We start from the raw sequence: 15,944 nt of genomic DNA on the forward strand, positions 1-15,944 counted from the left end.
GATTCTAATATTGTTCTGCCAAAATTTCATTCATAGATAACAATAAAATATACAACTAAGCCAAGGAATGTAGGGATTTCTTTGAAACCTGGATCTTCAAGGCTTTATTTTATTTGTAAATAGAATTTTCCACATCAAACCAAAACGAATGACTTCCATCCCACCCATATTTGACATTAAAATGTAAAGAATGAAACATAAGAAAAAGCCAGCAGAACCTCTGGCCTTTAAATAGAATATGACCTATCCGTATAGATGTGGAAGATCAGAAATACAAAAGTAATATGCATTGTAACATCTAAAAGCTACAGTTTCTTGATAGAAATAGTCCAAAGAAGATCTGAATCAGACTCTACTGTTACAATATCCCCTTTTACAATATTTGAGGTGCTTATTAAACCTCCAAATTTCATCTCCGTGTCATCTGAAAATAGCCAAAATAAGATTTTACTAGTAAGACTACACTGGAAAACAACATCAGAAACAGGGTGATTAAAAGAAAATGAATTCTTCAATAAGTGCATTATTTACTTTTTATAGATTAGGAATACAGGACAGTGAGACCATCTTGTACACTGATTATGATTAACAATCACATAGGAATCAAATTTGACAGAGGAATATCACTGGCAATGACTACCATTCCACCCAATGAAAGAGCTACATGAAGCAGTTCCTCACTCATTTACAGGTTTAAGGGTTTATGATTATTATATTAAGATTATTAACCATTAGCATTATTGTTAAACAATGATTTACTTACTGAGGTCCCACTGGAGTCCGGTGGTGGTAGAACTTGCAGATGGCATCCCAATGGGAATAAGTCCACAATGCGGACCCTCGACGGAAGATTGAATAACTATCTCATGGCGGTGATTCTTTGGAAGAAGCTGAATAAGGCAATCATCAGATAGAAGGATAATTCGTGTGCTGGAGAATCGGCAGAGAACATTGATATTTCCCATCTCATGGTCAAATCTCCCACCAAGAGCTCCAGCAACAAGAATACACAACTGCCATTAAAACCATCAAACAATTCCCCATGATATCATTTCTTTACAACCAAATTCTGATACTATAGCAGACTTAATTCTTTATAACTATTAAGAAATTAACCGAGTGGACAGAACTTACAGCTGATTCATCAGTATTTGGTGTTGTTAGGTCATGTAAGTATGCTACACATTTGTGCAAATCGGTAGTATCCTGATCATGAGAAGCATCAAGTATCTTTGTCCCCTGCAGGAAGCAAAGTAGCATAAGAGCTTTGAAATGATGCAAATAGAACAATATGAAATAAAACAAATTGTAATGTGGTATGAACTATGAAGCATAATGAGAGATGGCATACAAGGTTTGTATAGAAATGAAGGACATCTTCCCTGATAGAATCCATGTCGCCTTTGATTACATCTGGCTTGTACCTGTGTCAAGAAGAACCTAGCAAGTTAGAGCAGAGATTAGAGGAATAAAAAGGGGGCAATTCCTGTTCTCAACCCATGACCAATATGAGCTCGAAGTTTCCTTTGTAACTCGTGAAACTTCTTCGCAATGGCTCTGTTCCATGCCTCATTTCAAAGGGAACCTCAAAGTGGCTCTATTTCATTATATTCCACCCAAATCAAAATTCCACTCATTTTAGATCCCTCTCTTTGGTGTCAGTGAGATAAGAGATGTTGTTTCTAGTCTCTCTCTTTCTATTTCTATATAGAAATATGGAAGGTTGAAAAATCATTATGTAAATATATGGATTGAAAATTAGATAATAATCCAGAGATTGCAATAGATAATAAAAAACAGAGGTTTGCGATGATTTTTCAATCTTTTATACTGGATAATCTAGTATACTTAATAATGAATTTGGTCGTTGTGGTCGGACTCTATTATGGATTTCTGAGCACATTCTCCATAGGGCCCACTGACCTGGAGCGAACATGGGAAGGATGTTGAAGAGGGAAGAGAAGAGGCATTTCATCAAACACCCTGTTGGCACCTCCATCAGCACACACTCGCACCTGCGCTGTACCAGCAAAAACAAAGTGAAAAAGAAGAAGAAGAAGAAGAATATGTATGGAATGATGGAAGGAGGAATCTACATACCGTGGTCCCAAAGGAGAGCAGCGAATCTAGGAAGACGTTGATTGAGGACCACAAGAGCGTACCTCATAAAACGAGTATCGTTGGTGTTGGGAGGAAGAAGGAACCTTGAACAGTGACGCATCACCTCCATGGCTTCTTGACTTTGTTCTGTTCCGTTTTTGAATATAAATGCAAATAATAAATGAAGAGAGCCACTCAGTCAACAACCAACTACCCAGCCAGCTCCTCATGCCTCAAATTACAATTCCACCCTTTCCCTTCTACACTACGAATACGATGGCCATACACTTTCTCATGGAATCCATTCCCTCTTCGTGAATTAGTAACATCAGTGAATAAATTTCAGCATTCTCTTATTCTCTCTTTCTTTTTGGAATTCGAATTATAGATAACGGACTTTGGTTATGGCCACTAATATTCTTGAAATTAGAAGGAATTTGAGTGCATGGCAACTTCCACCTTTAAATATATTCAAAGTGGATAGGGACAATTTTGGAGGTTTTGGGTGGTGTTTGATTCTGGATAATGTAGCCAATTGGTTACTCGGTTGCTCAGACTCTATTCCTGAAAATAACATCCTTAAATGCGAGTTTTTTGCTATTTGACGCGGTTTTTTACTCGCTTGAAATCATAGTTATAGGGATGTTATATTCAAAACAAACAGCTTGAAACCTTTTTCTAGAAAAGATAAGAGACTTGCACAGAAAGATTAACGATGTTCAGATAAATTGGAATGCAAATGTAACACTTATTTAGCACACTGCAAATGTCGCTGCAGATCTTATGGCAAAACAAGTTGCTTGGGGTGGTAATATCTCAAATGCAATGGCTTTATCCCTAGAATGAGTTAGATACACTTGTGCAGCCAAAAAAAAATCTCCTTTTCCTTATCCTCCTTTTTTGTTACTCAGACACCAACAAAAAATATAGTATAGATTATTTTGGTGAGTTTTAGGGTTAAACTCAATTGAAAAGGATGATGGAGCCTTAATATGATTTTTGGATTTTAATGGAAAATAGAAAAAAAATGTTTTTTTGGGCCCAGTGACAGCATGTATGCCTAAATTATCTTCTGCTGTGAGCATACAATAATTTCTTAGTTAGCACCAAATTCTTAAATAGAACTTTGATCTACGATAAATTAGATTTTGACCTGAGACATACAAAAAAAAAAAAAAAACTAACGCCTAACAAAAGGTTGGGAAATAAGTAAACCATGGTTATTGAATCGCGATGGTTTGACTCTTGGCTCCTGGGATTATATACAAGGGAGAAGAGAATATTTTTTTATTTTTTATTTTTTTGGTTGTCCACGGTATCTCCCAGTCCAACAGGCCAAGAACTAATCTGTCACGTATCAGAGCCTCATTTAAAGGTCTGCTGCTGGCCAATGAATTACTACATGCACAAGGCAGAATTCGAACCCCCGACACTTGTTTAAGCGGACGAATGAACTGACCACTCAGAGAATATTATATGATAATAAAGCAATTTGATCATCAGATATAAGGACCCTAAAAAATTATGCTTCTTTTTCTTAATTGCCGGACAATATTTAACAAATCTACTACCATTTTATGAAAAATTTGGTGAGAGTAAAATAAAAGGGAAAACCTATGAGCCTATGATACAAAGGTGCCCAGTGGTGGCTGATCTTGTTGGCACCACTTGGGTGATAGAAGAGTAATAATGTCTAACCAAGAAATGCTATACACTTAAGGAGAAGAAGCAGATTTTCTTTCTTTCTCTGCCTTTACATGAAATAGCTCAAAGATCTCGTTCTCCTTGATCCACCTTCTCCATAAAGGTCGTTCCATTGAAGTAGCTCGTTCATATTCAACGAATCTGACGAGAAGCTCGCACACACCTGCAACAATGACCACATAGATTAAGACGAAACGTCGGCTGCAAAAATATGTAACTGGATCTGAGTTCCTCACAAGGAATGCTGCTTCATATGTGAAAGGTCTTAACATACCTGCTCTTGTGCATATCTCAAATCATCCATCTTTAAGGAACGGACATCAGCACTGCTACATAATCCAGGTAAAGGTCTGTTCTCGGCCAATGCTACACTTCTCTCCTGAAACAATGTTAATGAATTTGATATGGTGCATTCAAACTAGGATTATTGTTCATTTCAAAAGAATTAGACAGAATTCAAACAATGTTAATGTAGTATGTATGGACTTACTTCCTTTTCCTTTTCCAAGATCTCTCTTATTGGGCAATAAGCTGCTGTTACACAGAGATTCTGAAACCAAAACAGAAATCACAATGAAAATGAGAATCTTTCAAGCAGAACCAGGTACTACCTTATCTAGCAAATGAGAATGAGTGCAGAAGAGAAGACCTTTAGGTCACTCCCCGAATATCCATCAGTCATATTTGCTATTTCTTCCAAATGAACATCCGGTGCCAAATCTTCTTTTGCTAAGATGACTCTCAGAATTTTTTCCCTGTTTGGAGCATCTGGCAAATTAACCATAAATCTGCATGTTTGAAGATGAAAGACCAGCAATTAGTACACAACCTGTAAAATCTTATATATAGAATAACAAGAGCTTTTCTTCAATTGGACAAAATATACTTTGGTCCTTGATGATCCAAGGTTCCCTATGAATCATGGCCATTGAAATTTTGAGCCAATGGCTGAAGTTAGCATTTACAATAGGATATTAAAATAGTACGTTTACCTTCTTGGAAGCCTCCTAATAACAGCCTCATCAAGATCAAAGGGCCTATTTGTAGCAGCGAGAACAAGTACACGCTCTTTATCTTTTGTTCGCAGACCATCCCAATTCATCATGAACTCATTCTTCATTTTACGCATAGTCTCATGTTCGCCAGGAGTTTCACGTCTTCCTAACATACTGTCGACCTGACACACATAAAAAAAGATTAAACCAGGAAAAAATACAGAGAAAGATAACAGAAAAGGAATACACATAAATGCGATGCTAACCTCATCGACAAAAATAACACTTGGGGCAATCTTGCTGGCTAGAGAAAAGACAGCTTTGACATATTTTTCTCCTTCCCCAAACCACTGGAAAAAAAATTCCATGTCACCACAGCACAAAATAGAAAAATACAACAAAAAGAATTCCCATTTCAAAACATTAAAACCTTTGAAGTAATGCTAGACATTGAAATGTTAATAAAGTTGGCTCCAGCCTCGGTTGCTACAGCCTTCGCAAGCATTGTCTTTCCAGTACCAGGGGGGCCAAAGAGCAGTATTCCCTTGCAGGGCTACACCAAAGTAATTGCAATGAGATGCTATAATACAGGTCAAAATCTGCTTGAAAATGGACGACATACAAAAGTGTAATATTGACAGAAAAGAAAGTCCCCACCTTAGCCAACTGTCCTTTGCTAAAGAGTTCAGGTCTCTGTAGAGGAAGCATGACCAACTCCTTCAAGGTGTCCTTCACGTTTTCTAAAGCCCCAATATCATCAAAAGTGACCCCAATATCACTTGGAGGAATCACATCAGCAAGCAGTTTTTTCTCAAATTCATTCTCAGTAACCACATCCTAGCAAAATGGGGAGGGGAAAAAAGAAAAACAACAATAAATATTAAGAATTGAAGAATAGTCCCCATATATTTCAGTAAAGAACCACCATCGAAACAAGTAATTGAAGTTCCATCTAAAAAATATGTTTACAAGGCAACATGTTTACGAGGCTACGATGCAAAATTCAATTACAGTTGGCCATGGGTGCTGAAGATTTGATTCAAACAGTATCAGGGACAACAAAAGAGATGAAAATCAGCGATTAGATTACCTTAAGCGATTTCTTTGAATTCTTATTTTCACCTTCAATGCCCTGTAGAATGTTCAGCCCATACTTAAGGCTGAACCAATAAATGTAAAATAAGTGTTACAAGATGAATTGAAGTTCATATAAAATGTAAAATAGTGTTTACAGGTGAACTTAAGTTCACATAATTCTATTCGTTTTACTGCTTAATTTTCTTAGGGTCAATAGGAGGGAGATATATAAAAATTATTAGAACAACCTTTCTGCAGATATCACAAGCTTACAGTCTTTGACAGAACCCTCAGCCGAATGCATAAAATGGTGACTTATAGCCCAGCCAATGGTTTTTTCCACACCTAGTATAAAGAAGGAAAAGATATCATTGGTAGCTCGCATAAATATCAATATTTCCATGTATAGTGGGATAATTAGTTCATTCAAACTTCACAAACACTAACTTTCTGCTGTTAGAGCTTGATCTTTGATGCAGAGTGTCTCAAGTTCAGGACATTCCAGTCCAATTCGGTTGAGAACCTGAAATCACGTAAGAATCTTACATGTTTGTTAAATAGAAATACCATTGCTAGACAATAAAACTATCATGGTGTCTGAGAAACCATCGTCAAGTAGATCATTTTATTTTTTGCAGAGAAAGTTCATTTATTTAACAGCAATTCTATGCCATATTAAGAATTAGAAATTTACAAAACCCACAAGTACAAGCTATTAATGACCAAGATGACTAATAAACTTTTAAGATGACTAATGAGAGAAAAATGTTGATCCTACATGCAGATGGAAAAAAAAAAAACAAAACAGATGTAGATGATGCAAAAATTATCATAACATATCATCACAAGACTCACTGTTCGAATGCTGACAGTATTGGATTGAGCCTTCATAGTCTCGATATCTCGTTCCAACTGCTGCTTCCAATCAGAAAGCAAAAGCTCATCCTGTACAAGTTCGGAAATAAAATTGAATACGTGAAATGTAAATAGTAACAATATAAATTGCACAATTAAATTCATCTAACAAGTGATACCTCAGGAAGTTGTATTGGCACCCTATTCGGAAAAAGGCGAGTAAGTTGCTTTACTGCTTTGGGACTTTCTTTGCTCCTATCAAGCAATCTAGTGAACTTATCCTAAACAAGGACACGTGGTAATATTGTAGTACATTAGTAAGTAATCCTTTGTGCTGCAACAATGTAGGACCAGCACCGCTGTGGCCTATGGCTACACATAAAATCATGTTTACAAAGAGAAAGGAAGACAAGAAATCCTCCTAACAAAACTTCCCAACATGAAAGCAAATATAGAAATAAACCACACGAAAGAAACCATGTTTACCATAAAATAGCATTGCACACTTTGTAACATTTCACTAAGGTATTTCTTGTAAGGTCATCACTTATCAGTACCTTTAAGTAGTTAGTAGCCAAAATTAAGACTAATTAGTGGATTAGGCTACATTTTAGCCACTCACCCAACCAAATGTTGCATTTTTTAATCATGCCAAAGCTCAAGAAAACCAACCATTAACCAAACAAAGCAATTAATTGTTCAGTAAAACATTTGTCACAGAGATTTGAAAATGGTTTAATTTGTCACACCAATGACACCTAGTAATAGTGCATATAAAGTAGTGCGAGTATTTTATCATTTCCATATCATGACTACGTGAATCAAGATACATCGACGAAAGGCTAATATTATTTTACCGGGAAAGAAAGATCAAGTAATGCTGCTGGATTGCCCCCAAGCTTTGTTAACAGAATGCCAGCATGTGTGGTCTGGAAACATAAAGATTGAGCCATCAAAGTCAGAAGAAATATATTCTCAAAACTCATAAGTTTACTAACACAATACAATAATCAAACAGCACCTTGTCCTTTCGACTATCGAGCTGAGTATGTGAGCCAATTACAACAACATTTTGTGGTAAGCTTTCAAGTTTACTCTTCAAAATGTCTGAATTACCAATGATCGCCTTCTCAATATCTTTAATGAAAACAACTAGTGCAGCACTTTTACTCTGATTGGAGACAACCTATACACGCAATTGAAAAAATCAGTGAAGGATGCTAACGTCTTACAATCTCAGGTAAGAGCCAAGACAATTATTGGAAAATTTAGCAGTAAGGCCACCTCAAAAATATCATTAACTGCGATCTTGTCAAAGTCATCTCCTCCAGAACCATCCCGCAGTAACTGATTAGCTGCAATATAAATCATCAATGAATTTTAAACACAAATATAGCATAAAAATGACAATACTTGCCAAAGAAACACCAAACAGACAAAGAGAATCACCGGAACAAAAGTATCCGCGATCGCCTTCACAAAGGCCTCCAAGATCATTGCCATCTGGAATTGATCTATCGAACCTAACCCCAATTTTTGAAGACCCATTATCTTCAAATGCAAGGAGAATTCTGCCACGGGAGCCAGGGCTTGGCCCTCTGCAAAAGTATATAAAGGAATTCTTAGTTTCCAGGGAGCACAAAAGTTGACAACCCCCCCCCCCCCCCCAAACCCCCCGCGCGCGCGGAAAAAAAAAAAAAAAAATCTCTCTCAAAAGAACTAATAGCATAGTACTTAACTAGAACATATTACACAAGTTTTTTCGTTTTTTTTTACCCCCTTCTCCCTCAAGGCGTACATATACATTATTGCATAGCAAAATTTCTTTTAGAATATAGGGAATTGACACAAATAGAAGTTTCATTAGCAATGTAAACAGAAAACTGCATAAGATATGGAAACAAAAATGAATATTGTAGCAAAGCTGACTAGTCTCTCTGCAAAGCATAAATGGAAACTACAATGAAAGCATGAAACATATCCATGGCCAGAGCACAAGAAAGAAGCCATAAACACAATTCTTTCACAAAGTACACTACATCCACTATGCTACAAGCAAAATACACACGGAATTAGAGAAAGGTAAAATCTAAATCTCTGAATTGGAAAAAGAAAAAAATTGACAGTGAATTTGAAAAAAAAAACTATTAAAATGCTGCCAAAGAGGAGCTTCTAGTTCATGAGTATTTCCCTCCCACACAAAGAAAAAGAGGGAAAATATTATAATAATTTTTCCATTACACAAATTACCTAGTTTGTGGCGATGAGGGTGAATGAATGTGACCAATAAATTTTACTCGATCACCTGCAATATATATGAGAACGAATACATTAAATGTTCTAAAATTCTTCATATGAAAGTGAATGAAATGATAAGATGTCATGCTGCAGACAGTACTCGGTTGCGTGGAAATAACAGCATACCATTTTTAAGAATAGTGGCTTTTGATGACCCGACATTAGTCTCTAGTTTCACCCACCCTGGAGAACAGAATGTGGATCCACCAATAATTTGCCCATCAACACTAGAGACTAGTTTAGAGACTGATTTCTTGTGCTGTGATGTGGAAACCTGAGTACTTCTCTTAGCAACTGCAGGTGTTCTTTCAGGCTTTGCACTTTCTTTAGCATTGTGCACTTCTGTTAATGATGTGCCCTGGGAAACAAATTGTTATTGGAAACAATTATTATTAATGCACTTTAATGCAATTTAGTAAGAAACCATCTGAGGAGAACCAAGAAAAATTCAGGAAAGATAATGAAGCATGGAAGAGTCATAAAATTATCCTAGAGAACATCTATAGAGTCAAAACATACACCAGATAGCAAAAGAGAATCCACAATTAGTAGGCTGGCAGAAAAATGCTTAGCAAGTGCCTTGGACAAAGTTTCCTGGTATATTTCGGAGCCTGCACAAGAATCATATAGAACTAAATCACTCTCCATTACTTAAAAGGGAAAACATAAGTATAAATAAGTATGACAGACTACCTGCGGGACCAGATAATAATATCCGTGGGGACACTGAAGAGAGGTTTGAAGCATATTTTCCAAAGCCTTTGCTTTTCAGATGCATATAAGTAGAAGCAATCAAAACATTCTTTGTCGTATCACTGAGACAATAGAAAACCTCATAATCAGTCACAAATAGAACTTCAATCCAGAAAGAATATTAATGTATCAACAGCTTATATGTAATCTAATTATAAACAAAATAGAGGTACCTTCTAGTTAAGGTCCAATCAAATTAGAGACTAATTAATTGCAAAATAGAAATTGTTTGCACCTTAGATAATATGGGAAAGTTTCAAAAGACACATCAATATCTTCATGACTAAGAATTCCTTGTTTCAAACTGTCCTTAAGTGCTTGCTGCTTAGAAGATGCCAATACTGTCGGGGAATCAAGATACTTAAGAAGTAGTTCTCTTAACTCACTCTTCTCTTCAGATATCTTGTAAATATTATCTAATTCAGGACAAGGGGCAGCAAACATCCGCAGTAATGGTCGTAATTGATCACTACCCGCACTTGTCTTCCCAACATCTGCATTCAGAGTAGAACTTGCCATGCTATCAACATTAGAATTTTTCTCAACAGTTGTAGAGGATGCAGGAACAGTTTTCTCAGCGGAAAAAACTCCTGCTGGTTCATTAATGCTAGTACCATCCTTCACTGTATTATCTGGAATGCCATCCTCATTGCCAGGAGATAATGATGAAACTCCAGCAGTTTGTTGGACATTATTGCAAGTTTTACCAGAAGGTGTGATGATTGATATATCTTTGTGAACATTAGACAAAGAGGCCAACATCGATGCTCCATCAACAGTTGAAGGGTCACTAGATCTAGCTTCAATCTGCATTCCTCTTATTAGATCACTTTGGGCTTCTAAAATACTCAGAGAAGGCACACCAGTAGTAGCATTAATATTGGTGAGCTGCTGACATATCTAAATTCAACACTAAGGTGCCCAACAAATATCCACATAAAACAGTCTATATCGAACAGGTTTCCTTGTGTAGTCAACACAAAAACAAGCACAAAAGGAAGGAGATAACAAGAACTAAAAGGTTAAAGGGATAATTTTTTCCAAGTATGGCACAATGATGCTTGAAACATGGGAAAGGATACATATATCACATAAGCATGCTTGCCATAAATGTTGAAGACCACCTCATCACCTCCGCTCAAAACCACTCGGGCATTCTTTCGATACATCTTGCCATTAACTTGAACAGTACCTTTACTCCCTGTGATTTCTAGTAACGCAAAAGATGAACCACCATGCTATGCAGAGATAAAATCACATTAGAGGTCAGTAACAACAACAACAACAACAATATAACTTCTTCAGTTCAGAAATTTTCAAACCTGTCAAATATATCCATAAAAAATATTCATTCTTTCTAATACATATCACCAAATATCTAAAATATACATTTTCACTTGGAGATGGATTCTTTTCCACAACAAAGCTGTACAAATGACAGGAAATTATACCTCAATGTGGCTCAACTTGCACAAAACATTACTAACAGCTGGATCTTTAAGCCACAAATGGCACTGACGGCCTTGACCCACAGTGAACAGAGGTTCACACAAGGTGAGATGAGGATTCTGAAGAACCATGAGTAACAAAAGAAGATTAATTCCAAACCTACAACATTACAACAAGGAATAGCAGAGCTCTAATAAGAAGACAGAACCAAAGTCCACATCCCAGTTGCGTTCATTTCAAGCCAGTAACAAACAGAAGATACCCCCAAGTATGTGTCTTTGTGTGTGTATGTGTATGAGAGAGAGAGATCAAACCCCTTAACTTTTGACATTCTGGAAATTGGAAATAATAACAATGGCAAGTACATATGACATGAATGAATGCACATGTAGAATAGGGGGGGCATCCACACCCCATGATATCGAAGTGCCCTAAGGGAGGAATTGGGCTGAACTTGCCAAACAATGCAGTTAGCTTCATGATCATTCATCCCGCAGCTGTCATCAGACTAAAAAGAAGACAAATGTCACTTTTCTAACAAGGCAACATCTGCAAACCACAATACTTTTGTACTAACATGAGCACTGTAGGCAGATGACTGAGTACAACATCCATTCTGGTCAAAGGATGTTAGTCCTAACACAAAAATTGCTTCATTGCAGACAACTGAGTACAACTGAGTGTTGACTCTTCCTTCAGCTAACACACAAGAATTCTCATACTGGCATAAGCAGCATTTTGACCTTTAGCTTTCTTTCACCTCCCATCCTCTTAAGGACCTCAATCACTCTATTAGCACACCCACCAATGATGACACAAACACACTACTCTACGCAAGTCCCAAGATGCCAAAGATCAAACTAAGAACATGCAAATAGTGAGACAAAACAATACAATCAAGAGCATATAGATGCTGAAACTAAAAAAACTACCGGATTAAGAACATGCAAAAAGAATGAACTAAAGAATCAAGAACATGCAGCGAGTGAAACAAAGCATAAACCTCTGAGCACTGAGAGATAAGCATCCCCCAAGTGACCTTCGGTCCTGCCATGGCAGAATTAGCGGAGCGTTTCTTTGAACGAGGAAGCTCGTCTACGGCAGCGGCGGCGGCGCCAGCCACCTCGGTCTTGTCGGCTTCTTTGGCGTCCAAAGACTCCGGCAAGGCGATGACCACCTCTTCAACGGGCGGAGAAGGAGACTTGTCTGCATCGCAAACGTTCACAACCTCCTTCAACGAACTCGTATCTTGCAGATCAGAGGAACGTAGGTCCGAGTCACCAGATCCATTCCCAGATTCGTTGGCAGCATCGAGAATCTCCTCAGAGGGAAGAACAACTGATGCGGCGTCCTGGGTCACCTAGAAGTTTCATAACAAGGTCGTGAATTTCACCGAAATTCAGATACCCATTTGAGAGATGAAGGAGTTTACGTTGAAATCGAATTGCGGGGTCGCGGGAAATTCAGTAAAGACGGTACCTTTGATCGTTTAGCGTTGGGAGAAGAAGGCGAAGGAAGAGAGCGCTTGGAGGAAGAAGACGAAACGGAAGAGCTGCGTCTGGTTTCGACCATGATTACGACGGTGACGGTGACGGTGACGGCGGCTGTCGGAGATTCCCTTCTGTTGGTTTCTCTGATCCGAACAGAGTTCGCCGAATGAAAAGAGAATCGGAGAGAGAAAGAACGAAAGAGGTTTGTGACTCTGTCTCTGAATAATTGTAGCAGATCCCCTTATCAAGCTTTGTGTTCTTGATTTTATACGTAGAAAAATTGAAAATCATCATCATAATAATAAATCACGTAAAGAAGTTAAATTATTACAAATTCCAATAATAATGATGATATATTAAATATTATTATAATGGATAATTCTCACTACTATACTTTAATATTTTATTCCTATTGCTATTGACTAATAATACAAGACTACAGAAAAAAAAAACATTAACTAATTAATACTTTCTTTTGTCTTATATTTAAATTAACGTTAAATAATTCTTATTTGTTACATTAAAAATATTAGTTTTATTATTTTTCTTTATTTATTTGCTCGCACTGGTTAATTAAAATAATTGAGAGGTCAAGTAGGAAAGGGTTGTTTGTGAATGTGAAGCAATGAGCAGAAGAGAAATAAAAAAATAAATAAATAAATAAATAAATAAAATAAAAGAAAGATCCAAGAACAAGAAGTAGTAGGTTGTGTTAGTGAGTTTGTTGGAGCGTTGTGTGAAAACCTGGAAGGATAGTAAGCACATCATTAGCAAATAAACAGTTAATATTTTTAGTGAAAAATAAAAAATTAACTATCCTTAATTTAAATGTAAATAAATATACAAGAAAAATATTGATTAACTAATATTTCTTATAATTTATTTTTAATGCGCTATATTTTATATGTGTGTTTAATTACGTAATGCTATATGGCTAAAAAATATTATCATTTTTTGCTAATATTTAACCAGCAATAATTTATATCTATATTTACAGACATTTTGCATACAAGAAATATATAATTTATACTTATATTTACTAAAATTTTGCGCATATGAATTAAATACCGTTTGTACACATGAATTAATATAATTTGCACCCATCTTTTTTTAGAATTTGTACACATGAATTAATAAAATGATAATTTAGTGTTTGTATTAACTAAATGATAACCAAAAATACTAAAAAATAAAAAATTTCCTGTCCTCAAGAGTTTCTCACAAAAATAACTGCTTTTGATATTAATCAAAAAAATAATTATTCAAAAAAATATAATTATACAACTGTATCAAATATTTTATATTTTTAATACATCAAAATTAAACTCTATTTCTTGTATGATAAACTATTTTAGTACTATATCTTAAGTCATGTCCTATAAGAATATGTTGAATCACTTGTTTAAAATTTTAATTTGAAAAAAGAATTGCATACTGCAAAAATATGGGACAAAATTCTGATATTCTAATCCCAAGTGATGAATTTTGTTTATGTGGAAAAATTGTTCCCATGTACAAGTGGATATGAAAAAGTGTAAACACGCACAGCTGTGGGTGTGTGTGATAGTGAGTGGTGCGGCCACCCTGAAGTATTAGGGGTATGTTGGTCAAGTCAACTAGTAATACTATGATCTAATCTAATATTCTAATGTATGCTTAGTAATAATCAAATTTATGCCAAGATATATAAATGGATTTCATTACATAGCTGTCCACTTCCCAAATATGTTGATACTGATTTGTTTTGATTTATTTCCTTCCTTCCCTTCAGATGCCAATCCTCCACGTCTATATCCTCCTAACTCCTAAGTCTTAACTCAACCACATGTATTATATTATGCCAAAAATATTAATAACCTACCACTAATTTCTCTTCTTGTATGTTTCTACAAAGTAAAGATAAAACAACATCTAATTTTAACAAATGATATAGATGCATATTGGATTCATATATTTGTTAAAGAATATTCTTTAATGAATGATATCAAAGGTATTTAAAAAATTATATTACTAAAAAGCTATTTAGAATAAACAAGAATTTGCTTGATATAACTTAAAAAAGTATTATAAACTCATTTGGTCTATTCAAACAAATTGATTCAATTGGTAAATCTGTTAAAAAGAGAAGTGAATAGTAAATACTTTCTACTGATGATACAAATTTTCATGAATAATTATTTTAACTTTTAAGATCTATTTTTTTATATATAAATGATATTAATATTTTAGTATTATGTGCTTTGGATTGTTTTTTTTATAGTAAAAAAATATTTTTTTAATAAAATAATTTTATTCAATTTAAAATCTATTTGAATACGTCTTTAAAAAAAACTATTTTTATTAAAAAAAATAAATTTTGTTTTTTTTAAAACTAACTATATTATTTTTTTAAAAAGTAAAAGAAAAAGACATTTTGAATATTTAAAGGTTCAGTTTGGATTAATTTTTAAAGAAAGTACTTATTTTTTTATCCTTTTAAAAAAAAATTTTAACAAACAAAAATTATTTTATATTCAGATAGATTTTTTTAAAAATTTTTTAAGTATTAAAAACGTTTTTGCTTCTACCTTTTTTAAAAACAAGGTATTGTTAGTTTAAAAAAAAACAAATAATTTATTTATTTTTTTAATGAAAGTTTTTTTTAAGACATATTGAAATAGATTTTAAATTGAATAAAAATAGTTTATTTTTAAAAAAATATTTTTTTCTCAAAAAAATCAATTTAAACTAATACAAAAATTCCTTTTAAAAAATATATTTAAATATGAAATAACTTTTATTTATTAAAAATATATTTTTAAAAAAATATAAAAATAAGTATTTTTTTTAAAAGCCAATCCAAATTGACTTTATATCTAAGTATAAAGAATTGAATAAATATTTTTATCAATTTTTAACTATTTGTTCGAAGACAAAGTGATTTTTCACTCTTCGAAAATTTATAACGGATTTCTAACCATCAAAATAATTAGTTTAAATGACTCTTATTACAAAATTATTCTTGTTATTGAATTAAGCAATCTCCAACACATTAACCGTTTATCTATTTATAAAGATCGTTTAAACTAATAATTTGAATTATCGTTTTATTAGAGATCAGTTAAAAATTTTCAAATTATATAAAAACACCTTATCTTTCAAACAAGATTGAAAAGAACATTTATTCTGTCGATAATTAGATGGAAAAGTTTATTTTCTTTTTCTTTTTCTTTTTGGTATAAGG

At 34.5% G+C, this 15,944-nt stretch overlaps 2 protein-coding genes across 5 annotated transcripts; both read right to left on the reverse strand.

Moving 5' to 3' along the window:
- Nucleotides 1–76: 76 nt before the first annotated feature.
- On the reverse strand, nt 77–3,528 carry LOC112695805 (thiamine pyrophosphokinase 1). Of its 2 annotated transcripts, none has more exons than XM_025748293.3 (6): nt 2,101–3,528; nt 1,924–2,015; nt 1,352–1,424; nt 1,135–1,239; nt 764–1,013; nt 77–424 (listed from the first exon to the last, which is right to left on the reverse strand). In XM_025748293.3, exons 2-6 carry the CDS (start codon nt 1,968–1,970, stop codon nt 306–308), a joined length of 594 nt encoding a protein of 197 aa, XP_025604078.1. In that variant the 5' UTR covers nt 1,971–2,015; nt 2,101–3,528; the 3' UTR covers nt 77–305. The 2 variants fall into 2 exon arrangements, with proteins under 2 accessions (XP_025604078.1, XP_025604077.1); XM_025748292.3 differs by having other exon boundaries at nt 1,924–2,020.
- A 78-nt stretch (nt 3,529–3,606) lies between these two features.
- On the reverse strand, nt 3,607–13,091 carry LOC112695803 (uncharacterized). Of its 3 annotated transcripts, none has more exons than XM_025748289.3 (26): nt 12,711–13,091; nt 12,235–12,591; nt 11,234–11,350; nt 10,865–11,020; nt 10,018–10,682; nt 9,723–9,844; nt 9,549–9,640; nt 9,156–9,387; nt 8,982–9,036; nt 8,181–8,329; nt 8,016–8,086; nt 7,753–7,917; nt 7,589–7,660; nt 6,911–7,012; nt 6,732–6,821; nt 6,324–6,399; nt 6,125–6,221; nt 5,890–5,959; nt 5,457–5,636; nt 5,230–5,352; nt 5,066–5,149; nt 4,797–4,981; nt 4,454–4,592; nt 4,295–4,354; nt 4,079–4,183; nt 3,607–3,967 (listed from the first exon to the last, which is right to left on the reverse strand). In XM_025748289.3, the coding sequence occupies exons 1-26, from the start codon at nt 12,801–12,803 to the stop codon at nt 3,854–3,856; spliced, it is 3,771 nt and encodes a 1,256-aa protein (XP_025604074.1). In that variant the 5' UTR covers nt 12,804–13,091; the 3' UTR covers nt 3,607–3,853. The 3 variants fall into 3 exon arrangements, with proteins under 3 accessions (XP_025604074.1, XP_025604075.1, XP_072054063.1); XM_025748290.3 differs by having other exon boundaries at nt 11,234–11,390; nt 12,711–13,033; XM_072197962.1 differs by having other exon boundaries at nt 11,234–11,739; nt 11,809–12,591; nt 12,711–12,992.
- Nucleotides 13,092–15,944: the final 2,853 nt, after the last annotated feature.

The sequence above is a fragment of the Arachis hypogaea genome, chromosome 6, assembly GCF_003086295.3.
Source record: "Arachis hypogaea cultivar Tifrunner chromosome 6, arahy.Tifrunner.gnm2.J5K5, whole genome shotgun sequence".
Taxonomy (NCBI): Eukaryota; Viridiplantae; Streptophyta; class Magnoliopsida; order Fabales; family Fabaceae; genus Arachis; species Arachis hypogaea.